The sequence below is a fragment of the Opisthocomus hoazin genome, chromosome 4 (genome assembly GCF_030867145.1).
Source record: "Opisthocomus hoazin isolate bOpiHoa1 chromosome 4, bOpiHoa1.hap1, whole genome shotgun sequence".
Taxonomy (NCBI): Eukaryota; Metazoa; Chordata; class Aves; order Opisthocomiformes; family Opisthocomidae; genus Opisthocomus; species Opisthocomus hoazin.
The window spans coordinates 20,954,228-20,966,417 of record NC_134417.1 but is presented as its reverse complement, the minus strand read 5'-3'; the positions used below and the strand labels follow the sequence as shown (position 1 = coordinate 20,966,417).

General features: G+C 45.2%; 1 protein-coding gene across 6 annotated transcripts in view; it reads left to right on the top strand.

Moving 5' to 3' along the window:
- LOC104334416 (calcium-activated potassium channel subunit beta-2) overlaps positions 1-10,733 on the top strand; it is a 159,058-nt gene extending 148,325 nt beyond the window's left edge. For all 6 annotated transcript variants that reach the window (XM_075417371.1, XM_075417368.1, XM_075417369.1 and 3 more), the window contains 2 exons: positions 2,002-2,197; positions 8,569-10,733. In XM_075417371.1, the coding sequence (XP_075273486.1) occupies positions 2,002-2,197; positions 8,569-8,853 (481 nt within the window). In that variant the 3' untranslated portion in view covers positions 8,854-10,733. The remainder of the gene's footprint in view (positions 1-2,001; positions 2,198-8,568) is intronic.
- Positions 10,734-12,190: the final 1,457 nt, after the last annotated feature.

The following is a 12,190-nucleotide window of genomic DNA, read 5'->3' as shown; positions in this document are numbered from 1 at the left end:
GTGAAAGATCATCTTTCATCACTACTGCACTGCACTTCATTTTTCTGAGGCCTTCCCTGGGTTCCCTCTCTGCCACGGGGCAGAAAGTTTGGCCTGTCATTCATTAGCAGCCTTTGAAATCAGCTTTCAAGTACCAGTCCTGTTTAAAATCCAGCCCAGACTGTAATAAGACTGTCAGCGATGTTTCTTCTTCCCTGATCAGTGGAGTTAGGAGAATGAAAAATGTGTAATTGGGGATCAAAACATTAGTTTGTCATGCCCAAACCCACCCTGAGGGAGCAGCCAATACCTGGCACGTCTTGGCTTATCCACCTCAGGCTGCTTCTTTAGGCATGTACTGTGAGTGCCTACTGTTACCTGGTACGAACATCCTGAATCAGATTGGTGTACCTGCAGGGAAACAGTCCTTCTTGACCCTGGAACAATAAGGAAAATGTAGCAATGCCTGAGGATGAACTGTGGTGATTTACAGTATTGTATTTGTGCAATAAAGGTATTTGTCCCTTTCTAAATCCAGGCAAAGTTTAGATTTTGAAAACAGAGATTAAGACCTGTTAAGTATCCAAGAGCATTTGCTTTTCTAAATTGCTCTTCCAGACCTTTCAGCAGTATCAGGTTCAGTTGCAGAGGCTGCTAAGGTCAAAATTTCTCATGTGGAAAGAGATAATTTATATTACAAACTAAGTGAAAAATTGCCAGAAGATATCAAAACACCTACGGAGTATCAAATATTCCATCATCACAAGTCTGTTGTAAGTAGGTGTTAATTTATTACCCCCAAGCATGAATAAAACAGCAGTCAGAAAGGCGAAAGAGAGGAGAAGACAACCCAGGAGTCATTTCTGTCACTTCTCTTCGCACAGCTAGATGTCCTTAGGTGTTATTCTCCTTTACAGACACCAATACCCCTCCAACAAAACACTGCCTGGAAGGGGATAAAAGAAACCCTTTCACTTGATTCCCCCCCAGAAATCATAGCGGAATTTAATATAAATATAAAATGGAATATAGAAGCGGAATTACTGCCAAAGTAAAACACCAAGAGAATTAGTCAGAAATCTTTGATAACACTTACTGTGTAAAGCCTTCTGCAGGTTTGGCAAGCGGTGGGCAGACCCTCAGCCTGCTCACGGCAAGGGCAGGATGGCCGCCCTGAGTGTGAGCTGAGGGGCAGAGCGGGGCGGAAGGGCAGCCCTGGGGTGAAACCTTCCCCCAGCTCATGCAGTGCCTCGCATGGAGAGCTTCCCACTGCTCTCGTCCCTAAGGAAAATACAGCCATAGATTTTTAAATACTTGCAAGAAACCCAAGTGAACATTGCCAGTGCACACCCAGGGTGCATCGTTCCAGTTTTAGCCTCTGGTGAACTGAAGATGAGCTGAAATCCTCCCAAATGATTACAGCTGCTCACTTAACTCAGGGAAAACCAGGCAAGCTGCCACTAGAAAAAACCTTTCCACAGATGGAGCTGCATGCGGTACCACTCGTGTGTTACTGTGTCTTCATGCACAGGAGTATACGTACCCTGGTAATGCAAAGCTGTCCGCCCGGCCTTCACTTTAAATTGAACTGGGCTTGGTGGTTAACCATGGTGCCTCAGTCTAGGGTGTCCCGTCACACAGCACTGCGTGAGCTGTGCTCTCCCCAGGGCAGGCTGCTCTGTTTTCCTCTCTGATATCTCTGCTGATTTCCTCTGGTTTCAAACATACCTTCTACAGACTAAAAGTTCCAGTTCCCTTTTCATTTATACATAGACATAAGTGAATCGGGTGTTTTTGTGCCCAAAGCACGAACTTCAGGTACTTCAGAATAACACACAGTCTGTGATGTGTAACATGAGAAAGTCCAGCCTTTGTTCAAAGCTCTGCAACATGTAGCATCTCCTACAAGACGTCCCCTCATATATCCCTGATGGAAAGCCTGAGCTACGTTTAGTGTTTATTGCCCATTCTTGCCATTGCCCATTCGTGCTGTGCTCTAACATCTCTTTTTTTGCTATTTAGTGTCTGGACAGAAGAGGCTCAGTGCTCGCTTCTCAATGCATCCATCACAGAAACCTTCAACTGCTCATTTAGCTGTGGTCCAGACTGCTGGAAAATCTCTCAGTACCCTTGCCTCCAGGTGTACGTTAATCTCACCTCTTCTGGCCAGAAGCTTTTGCTCTACCACACCGAGGAAACAATGAAAATTAATTCTGAGGTAGGAGCACAGAATAAAATTTCTTCCTAAATGGGTTTCTGGAAGGCTGCACAGCTTGTTATACTCATTCCTTGCTTTAAAGCAATATAAGGCTTCCAGCTCCTGCTTCCCTCGTAAATCCGAAGCAGAGAAAGCGGAAATCTCAGTGCACAAACTGAGCTCACGTCTCTGGAGGAGGCAATTTTCCACCTCCATCCTATGCAGGGAGTGCAGCTCGTCCCAGGCAGGGTGGTGGCCCCGGGGGCTGGACCTCCCTTGTCCCTCGCCAGTGCGAGCAGTGCTTTACAGGCTGAGGCCAGCACTGAGCACTTGTCGCGTTGGTATTCTCGTGGAGCTGTGGATCAGTCACTTCCCACACGGTTACGGCTCTGCAGGATAGCAAACATCCCTAGTGCCTTGCACGGAGTATCCACGGGCAGTGAGGATAGAAATGGCCTTACTGCTGCGGGGCCAGGCAAGGCGGTGGGGAGAGACAAGGGCCCCGTGTCTAACAGCCCACGTGTCTCCATCTCGATCTCTGGTGACAAACTCTGCACCCTGAGCGTCTCCGCTGAGGTCAGCTGCGCCGCTGGGGTCAAGGCACAGCACTTACCCCTGTGTATGGTGCAAAGATGCTGAGCGTTTGCTGAGGAGGGACTGTCAAGATAAAAGCAGCAGCACAAAAATAAAAGGCCTGGCTTTTGGGCATGGGTAAGCTAAGGAGTCAGCCCATCTTTCTTGCACAACTTCCCTGATTCTAGGCACTGAACCAAAAAAATGATTTTTAATAAATCTGCAGAAGATATCTCTCTGCTTCAGCAAGTACAAAATCCAGCGTAACTCCACCCAGGTGGGAAGGAGACAGCTCCTGTCTGGAGGCTACAATGAACGCAGCGGAGTCACAGAAGGCATCTCCATGCCAGCCCGCAGCCACAGCTGTGCGGCTGACGCAGCGTGGTACATCACACCTGGGCAAGCGACCGCCTCTTCACAGGTGGCTGTTTGCTCCCTCCACAGAGCGAGGCAGGATCAGAGGAGGAAATGTCCCTCTCCCCACCTTCCTTTCTTCATATCTACAGCACCTGGGTACCTAAGACTGCAAGCTGCAGTAAACAGGGAGGCAGCTAAGTCGTTAGACTTGCTGGTGCCAGATTTGCATTGACTGCTTGGTTACCCAGGGTCACTGAACCCCGAACTACGGGCGCTTGGGAAAGCACAGCCTGGAACAGCAGAGCCCCGGTTCGGGCTGCTGACAACGTAACCCGTTGTGTTTCTATCCATGGCAGCAGTTCAGTAGACCAAATTACTTCTGCATATTAAGATGAAGTGATATTAAAATTAGTCAAAGCATAGAGCAGTTGCACCGGGCCAGTTATTCTGCTGGATAATTAGCTCCAATGGCAGAGAGACGAAGTCCTCTGGATCTAAAGTGTGAAATGAAGTGTCCCCATCTTCCCCTCCGGTTTGGTGTCACTGTAGCAAGGAGGCACTCGTTGTTCATGAAGCCTCAGGCAGGACAGACCCCGCTTTCTGCTGGGACAGAAGCAAAATCCAGTGATGCTCATGCTGCAATTTGACAAAAACAGATCAGATCAGTCTCTGTGCTCTACTGGGTTCAAAAAAATCAAGAGATTCAGCATAAATCTCCACATTCTGTTATTGATGACTTGTGCTTACTGAAATGGACTTCGAAATTCTCCCATATGCTGCCTCCTCTTAATTTAATGTAGGCACTGTTAGTACTTCTCCAGCCCAAGGTTGTTTTACAGGTTAAGCTCTGCTCTCGGGAGGATTCCTAGGTTTTCCTGACGTGCTGCTGACTATGTGACCTGAATCCAAATCCAGTTTTGAACGGAAGTTTGAAATGTCTATGAAATACCTGACTTCTCATGCCTGGCTGGGATCAGCAGACTCCGGGCTCAGTGCAGCACCTCGGCTCCCTGAACAGGCACTCCCTCTCCCCCAGCCAGAGAGCAGCCCCCAGCAACAGGACCAGCAGCCCTGAGCATGGCTGGTTTCATGATGCTCCAGCCAGGTGCTAGCTGTCTCTCCATCCACCTACTCAGGTCTGCGTTTCCCATCTTTCTGCTCGCAAAATAAGCAAAAAACCAAGCTGTCCCTGGCTCACTGAGCCCTGACATTACTGGGGACATTGCAGAGCGTGGTTCCTACCTTCCGAGGCTGACACCGGTGATCTGCAAAAGGTCAGCATCGCCCCGCCACCCTCTCTGCCTCGCTGAGCACCGCTGCGCATGCAGAGCAGTGTCTGGAGCCTGCCTCTCTCCTCTCTCTGCCAGCTAGCACGGACGGAGAAAAATGCACTTTGATTTTAAATAATGGTTAATCTAGGAGACTTGCTGTCTAACCTAGCTGTTGGCCCACAAGGTGCAGTAAGGAGTGCTGCTGCCAGTGTCTGGTGGGAGTCGGTGGGAAGTAAATGGATACCAGTCAAATTGCCCGAGTCTTTCCCAGGAAGGTGCACGAGGTTTTTCATGGCTTTGCATTGCTCTCACTGTGCATACTTTACCTCTAGCTTTTAGCACAAGCCCAGCCCCTTGTCAATACTACAGCCATAGCACCTTAAATGCTCTCACGGCTGTGCTTTCCTTTCTCAGCTGTCAAAGGCTGTAACAGCCTCCGGGAGAAGTAAATCGGCCGCACCCGGACGACGGAGCCAGGCTGTCACCCTGAGGAAGGGCTGCGGTACTTAAAGCGGTTCTAGAGGCCCCGTTTTGGTTTCATACCATACCATTTAGATTCTTCTTGTTTCATCAGAGATACTGATGATTTCTACCTGTGCTCCATAAGTGAGGGAACAAGCAGGCTTTAATCACCAGAATGGCCATTATGCCAGCTGTAACTGCCTGAGACTTAGAAATGATGGGGCATCTCATGGTTTCCTACTGAAGGTTCAAGTATTTATAACCCAAGGAGGAGTTTGTCTGATGCAGGTGGAGCTGTGATGTTTGGCTGTGGTTCTGGGCTGGGACTGGAGAATTCAGTCTGCAGGAATCAATACCAGGCCAACGCAAACACAAAGCTCCTCCTTCAGCCCTTGGTTCAAACCTGTTGCACTTTCCAAAAGAGATGTAAATTGACATACTCACCACTTTCTTACAAAGATTGCCACAGCACGTCTCATCAAAGTTTCCAGGCCCAGCATGGACACAACCCCCAACCACAGACATATGATGAGAGTTGTATTTCACTGCCCAGCCTGAACTGGGGGCTTTTCCGGCAATAGCATTTTCAGTGTAATGTCATTGATTTAAACTAAACTGCCCCAAACTTGCCTGGAGTTATTGTATGATCTCTATCCTTGGAGATATTCATGCCCTGACTGGACAAGTCCCTGAGCAACTCTGCACTGAGCAGGGCATTGGATGGGACATGGCCAGAGGTAGGTCGTGCAGGCTACCTACCCAAAGCTTTAAATAAGGAAAGCAGAGCTGGAAATGTAATAAGTTCTCTTCGTAACTGTCTAGTATGTCCTGCTTATGATCAGATTGCAAGTAACACAAGAACTATTTTTCTCACATTGTATCACAGATTCCTCGCTTGAGGTAGAGAGCCAGACATTGTTTACTTTCAGATTTGCAGATTTCTGAGTGTTTGACAATGCAGAGGTGTAATAAAACAGCATGGATTTAGTAGTCTACATTCACAGGTACAGCGTAACAATTGTGGATATAAAATTCCCTGCCAGGCATTAGAGAAAACTAAATGAAGATCAAACCACAGAAAACATAAAAACATCCTATGATCCATGCCGATGACCTATGCAACATGACAGACATCAGTACGGCAGAGCCAGCCCTGTGCTATCCCTGGGATCTCGCTGGGGAAGCCAAGGTGTGGAAGAAGACCAGGAGCACCCCAGAACCACAACTTAATGCATGGTCCTTGTGCCAAGGAGCTACTCAAAGCTGAGGCCTAGATGCCTGCAGGAGCTCAGGAGAAATGGAACGAGGCAGGCAGCACATGGAGTAAAGGACACCCATGTCTTGGAGAGCACGTGGGAGACCATAGCCTGGAGAGAAGGACAGTTTCTGCACAAGGAGCCTGGCTGGAAGGGAAAGTAAATCAACCTCGCTTGCACAATGGCATTTCACAGCTTCATGCTACCATACCCTCTTGGCATGGGGAGCCCAACCAGTCCAACACGGCTGGTGCCTCTGTGCCATCAGGTGTAGGAGGCAACAGCTCAAGTTCTGCTTCAGCATCAGGTCTCAGCGGAAAATGCTTGTAAAATACTCAGACTTGCAGGAAGGCAGACCTTCCCCTGCTGCACTCTTGGGACATCTCTGCAGAGCTTGAGTCCAGGAATCTGTCATCGTTTGGGCTTTTATGTGCCTGCTGTTTTCTGTCAAGGAGGCAGGGCTGGACTTTGGCAAAAGTCGCCGAGTCCTCATTTAATCTCCTCCCTCAGAATACTTCACGGGACTTCAAGTAACAAAAAAGTATAGCAGCAAAGTTGCAAGAAAAGAAAGGAAAACAACAAAAAAATCTGAGATGGAAATACTGTTACGACAGTGATAGCACATAGTTTCGTAAAAGAAAATGAGGTACGCTTCATTGAGAAGTTTCCCCTACTTATTAGATTATGATCTATTAAAGAGTCATAGGCACTGGAAGAGGGCTTGTGGCTTTGGATGTTGAGACAAAGCTGGGCAGAGTGGAAGAGACTATGCTAGAGGGAGCAGACCTGCACCAGCAGGAAGATGGATGAGATATTACTGCTCTGATATTTTCCATTTCTAATTTCTAGGGCTCTATGAAATATTCATAATGGCAGTGCTGCCATGCTCTGCCCTTAATGGTTCAGTCTGCTAATGCCAGACAATCTGCCGTGCTTCAGATCCTATTCTGTGCTAATAAACTTGCCAATGAATCAATCAAATCCTGTTACGAGGTTAATCTTTTGATCATTATTAGGACTAGAGATCTGTCGCAGTACATTCTGAAAAAGTCACAGCATAGTCATGAAAAAGAATGGAGGGATATTTATAAAGTATATACATTAAAACAATAATAATTAAAAGCCATGGGTCTCATTATTTTAATCAAAACGTATTTTTTCCTTTGCAAACCTCATGTTCTCTCTCATTAAATTATCTGGAGCTACTTTAGGTGCTCACACAGGACAAGCAGGTTCGGCAGTGCAGGCAGCGGCCATGGTGGGACCCACAATCACCCCATAACTGTGACAGACTGGTGATTTTCTGGGTCACCCCATGCATGTTCAATGAGAAGTTAAGCAGCAGATTTCCACCCCTCCTGAAGCAGTTCTTGACTAGGTAGGGAATTTAATCAAAATCCTGCGCAGGTCTAGAAAACATTCAGATGTGGAGGGTCGTAAGTGTCTAGAAGAGAGGAGGGAGTGAGAGGCTCTGGGCTGCTCCCATCAATCCTCTTCCAGACCAGCAGCAGCAACAGCAAATTCAGGTGTTTCTGCTCTAGGTCAAAACAAAGATGTGGCCTTAATCTTCGTGTGTCTGCCCACCACCTCACCAGTCCACACTAGCTCTTTGCAGGGAATGATCAGCACAGCCCAGGGCTACCTTCTTACATGTCCCATGGAATATCTTCAATGCATAGACTCCATAAGCTAGCTTTTCAACTAACTTGCCTTTAGTATTCTTTGGCAATGCTAGGCTGAAACTGTGTTAGATAGAGCCACCCCCAAATCTTCTTTCCTTTGTGACTGAGACCGAAATTCAAGCAGCATCTTCAGAGAGAAGAAACTGTTGCACTTATGCTGGAGTAAAGAGCAAAAAAATAAGACTAAGAGCCATCCTAGTAGCCTGGCTGATATTCAGCTAGAGGCTGAATGAAAGTCTTCTGAGTTGTCAGTAGGAAAATTGCGTTTTCTCCTAGACTGCCTATTTGTCCCTCATTGAAGCTTTACTCCCATGGGAAAATTTGTATAAAGGTCTCTCATCAGCCTTCCCCTCTGTGAATCAATTCCTGTGCCCATTATGATCACTTTGATCCAATCCAAGTGAGATCTAAAACACCAGATTTGTATTTACGGAGAGTCAATTACCCATCTAACGGCGAGCATATGCATGCCACTTAAGATGAAGAGGTACTTCATCAGTTCCATTTTTGCATGTGTAAATTAGCAATAATAATATATTCACCTATCTCATGAGGCTGCTGAGCAGATTAAAGCATTAATGTTTGTACAGCTCTTGGAGTTTCTCCAATGGGAAATTCTGTAGAAGTGCAAAATATTGAGTTTTGTCTGTGATAAATTTATTATTAGCTTAATAGTATTCCACTCTCATAATGACAAGCATAATCATCTTGAGATTTTCCTGCTTGGCACCTGAAAACAGACATTGTATCTGGTGTGGAGATGCATTTTTCTCCTTCTAATTTCTTCCCAGTGTTCATACATACCCAAGTGTGGCAAGAATTACGAGGAATCCATGTCGCTGGTGAACGTCGTGATGGAAAACTTCAGAAAGTATCAACGCTTCTCCTGCTTCTATGACCCCGAAGGCATTCAGAAGAATGTGATATTAACCAAACTGTACAGCTCCAACGTGCTGTTCCACTCTCTCTTCTGGCCCACCTGCGTGATGATCGGCGGGGTCGCCATCGTCGCGATGGTAAAGCTGACTCAATACCTTTCCCTCCTCTGTGAGAGAATCCAAAGGATAAACAGATAAAACTGAAAACTTCTTGGAGATTTAATTACAGCGAAAATACTGTTTTCTCATTCTTCACCAAAGAACCTTAAGTTTGTAATGTGCAAGTCCGTTATAAGTTCCTTACTATATTCTTATAAGTAGAGCAATAATGCAAAAGCTGTTCTATATGCAAACATGATGTATTATTATGCAGACAACTGAAAAAAAAATGCTGTTTTGTGTTGACCGTCTAGATGATCTTGTTTTATGCTGAGACTAGTACTTCTTTGTTTTCTACAGCCAAAATAGGGCTCAGTGTGACCATTTGCCAAGCTTAGTCAATTGACATTTTCAGTGTAAAGGATTCTGGGGAAAACTCACTGCTGGGCAAAGGGCAGCCAGCCACTTGCGCATCACTGAGGTCTCACGTCTGCCCTGGTCTGTTCAACGGATTTGTGGTTTGGTTTTTTATAATTGGCTACAGGGGGGGAAGCATTGATAGGGCTTTTTTTACGGTAAGATGGCACAAAAGGGATGCATTTTGAGGCCAGGATAAGCATACAGTATTTTCAGCCTCAGTAGGACTTGGTGATGCTTTGTGTTTGCTCCCCCAGTTCAGAAGTAAGTTTTACCCTGTGGTGTTTAAGGTCTTTTGGAAAATGCTTTGGAGTTTTATTTAGTGCTGTATTTTCCTTCTGTCTTAGCAACATCGTCTTTGTCACTTGCAGAAGCTGTAGCCAAAAAAACAACAATCACCTTGTTCCATTTTCTATTCTAGTCTGAGCCCTACTGATGGAGATGGGACCAGAACTCCTTCTGTAAAAGTTTATTATTCATTTGTCTTGTATTTGCTACCATATCACTGTAAAGAAAGAAAAAACACAATCAGCTATTTTTTCATTTTTTACTTCTAACTATTTTAGATTTTTTTACTTGATATATATACAGATATATATAAAGAAAAAGCTATATTATATCTAGTTGTGTATTGGAACTTGATTATGGGGGAGGGATGTTTGTTTTTACCCACTGGAAATTGAACAGTATAACTCATGTATTTATAACCTTCATCCTTGGATAATATCATAACATGGAGGAGCAGCACTGCAAGATCTTATCCAATATTCATGATGTTGTTTCAAAGGTCTCTGTTCCTGTGACATCGGAATTGACAAAAATCTCATCTAATTCTATTGCTCTATTAAGTGAGTTGTTACATAATCATCATAATACTTCTGGAAATCTCTCCTGACCTTAACTCAGTACGCAGTGCTGGCTGACGTGAATTATGATTTAAAAGGCCCAAGTGCAAGAATTTATTGGAAAAACTGAGATTCTGACTAAGTTGTTGTCCTATCTGTCAAATATTTACCATAGAGATCTTGCCAGTACAATTTCATGCACACTATAGTCACGACTTCTGCATAATTTATTTTTATTCCCCTGTAGAAGGTATTCCTTCTTATGTTTTAAAGACACCTCTCGCAGTTTCTCACTTTGCACCCAACCTGAAGGACAAATGCAAGGCAGCTCTTGTGAGCACCCTGTGAACTCACTCTCCAATAGCTCAAAGAAACCATTTACAGACCTACTTGAACCAGGAAACTAACTTTTTTTGCCCTCAAAAAGACTGTAAAGCAAGCATTCTGCCTAGTACATCTATATATAAGTACCCTTCTGCAATGTAGCACTAAAAATTTCAAGATGTTACAAAACTTCACAAGTCATGCAAATGTAACGTGAGCTGTAAAAAAATGAGTTCTCAGCAGTGAAAATGAACCTGCAGTCTTGTAATCAGTAGTATAATTTTCCTTAGGTAAATAAATTCCTAGAGGGTGGGGGTGTAATCAGGGCTCCAAAAATATGTAATAAAAATATTAAATTAAATCATCCAGATTTCATCATCTTCTGCCTTCAGATCTGGCTTGTTTCATCAGATTTTCTTTGTAGCTTCTAAAACCAAGAAATGAGGTGTGCTGATGCAACAGAGAATTCATAAATGTTTATTTGCAAAAATGTGGTTTTGATCAATCTGTGGGATTTGCAGACACCATCATCAGTGGATCTGGGCACCCCCAGCACCAGTGAGACTGGAGTCACAAAGTCTTTTTTGGACTGGCAGCAACCTTTTTTCGACCACCCATCTGCCAGCAGCAAGCACGACTCACCCCCTTTGCGAGCATGGATGGGGGGACAGGGATTTGGGACCAGCCCCACTGCCACCGCACCTCACTCCTCCGCTGCATGGGCACAGGTACCACCGCACCGGGACATGCGGATCCATCACCTGGTGCCCATGACAAGAGGGGATCCAGATGCTCATCGTTATTACAAAGCCAAAGGAGGTTCCCAGGGTGCATCTTCATCCTCTACAAAGTTGTTTTCCCTTCGAGCAGAGAGGTTTGATCCGTGTCCTGTGTTGCCATCCTCATGGATGTGCTTCATCCATGTCCCTGCGGTCAGCTCGGCCACCCGTGCCCAAGTAAGGACCAAGAAGGACCCTGCTGCCGATGACAATTCATTCCCACACCGTTACTGACACCATTCACACGACGATTTACATGGCCTGCGGTAAAGTAGCTCATTGGTTGTGCATGTGACATTTTCAGTGCCTGTATTTGTGTGTTTCAGTTCTGGTGACAGGGAAGCTGATTGTTCCTGACATTTCCACATCAAACACTGCTTTCAACATATTGCGCCATAAACATTTCACCAGTGCTCCTGTGGGTGAAACATCTTGATGCTGTTGCAGTCTATAATCATTTTGTTGACATTAACGGAGAGATCTGTGGGATAGCAAAACAACTTGAGTAATTGGATGGAGTGAGGTAAAACAATCATTTTAAAGTGAATTATCCATCTGATCACCGGCACAGTTAACCCCCTACTGAAGCGTCAGCATTGCAAAAGCAGTTTTGACAACTCCTGCTGCCCCCAAAGAGCGGTCATGTTGCAGAGAGGATATAACCCTCTGCTATTTCTTTCTTTGCTTCTGTTTTAATATCACCTTTATCCCCTGCAAAATGAACTGATGTTCCTGTAGGCAGCTCGGATGGTACTGAAATTCAGTGATGAGGCAAATCCACCATGTTTCCGAGACTGGTCTTGACTCTTCCCAGCACAAACATTTCGCCTCTTGATGTCCCAGCTGGACATTCGGGACAGCAGGGAGCAACCAATGCTGCAAAACCTCAGAATGGAAAAGCACGATGTGAAAACAGCAGCTTGGTATTCTGAGTATTATGAGCCTATGAGAGGCACCCTTGTGGGATTTTAAAGCATGAGTAAGTATTCCAGGTGCCAAATTCATATGGCCTTTTAATAGTTATTTTCTTAATTAGATTATTTATGTGAGATCTTCTTTCTATTCTGGAAC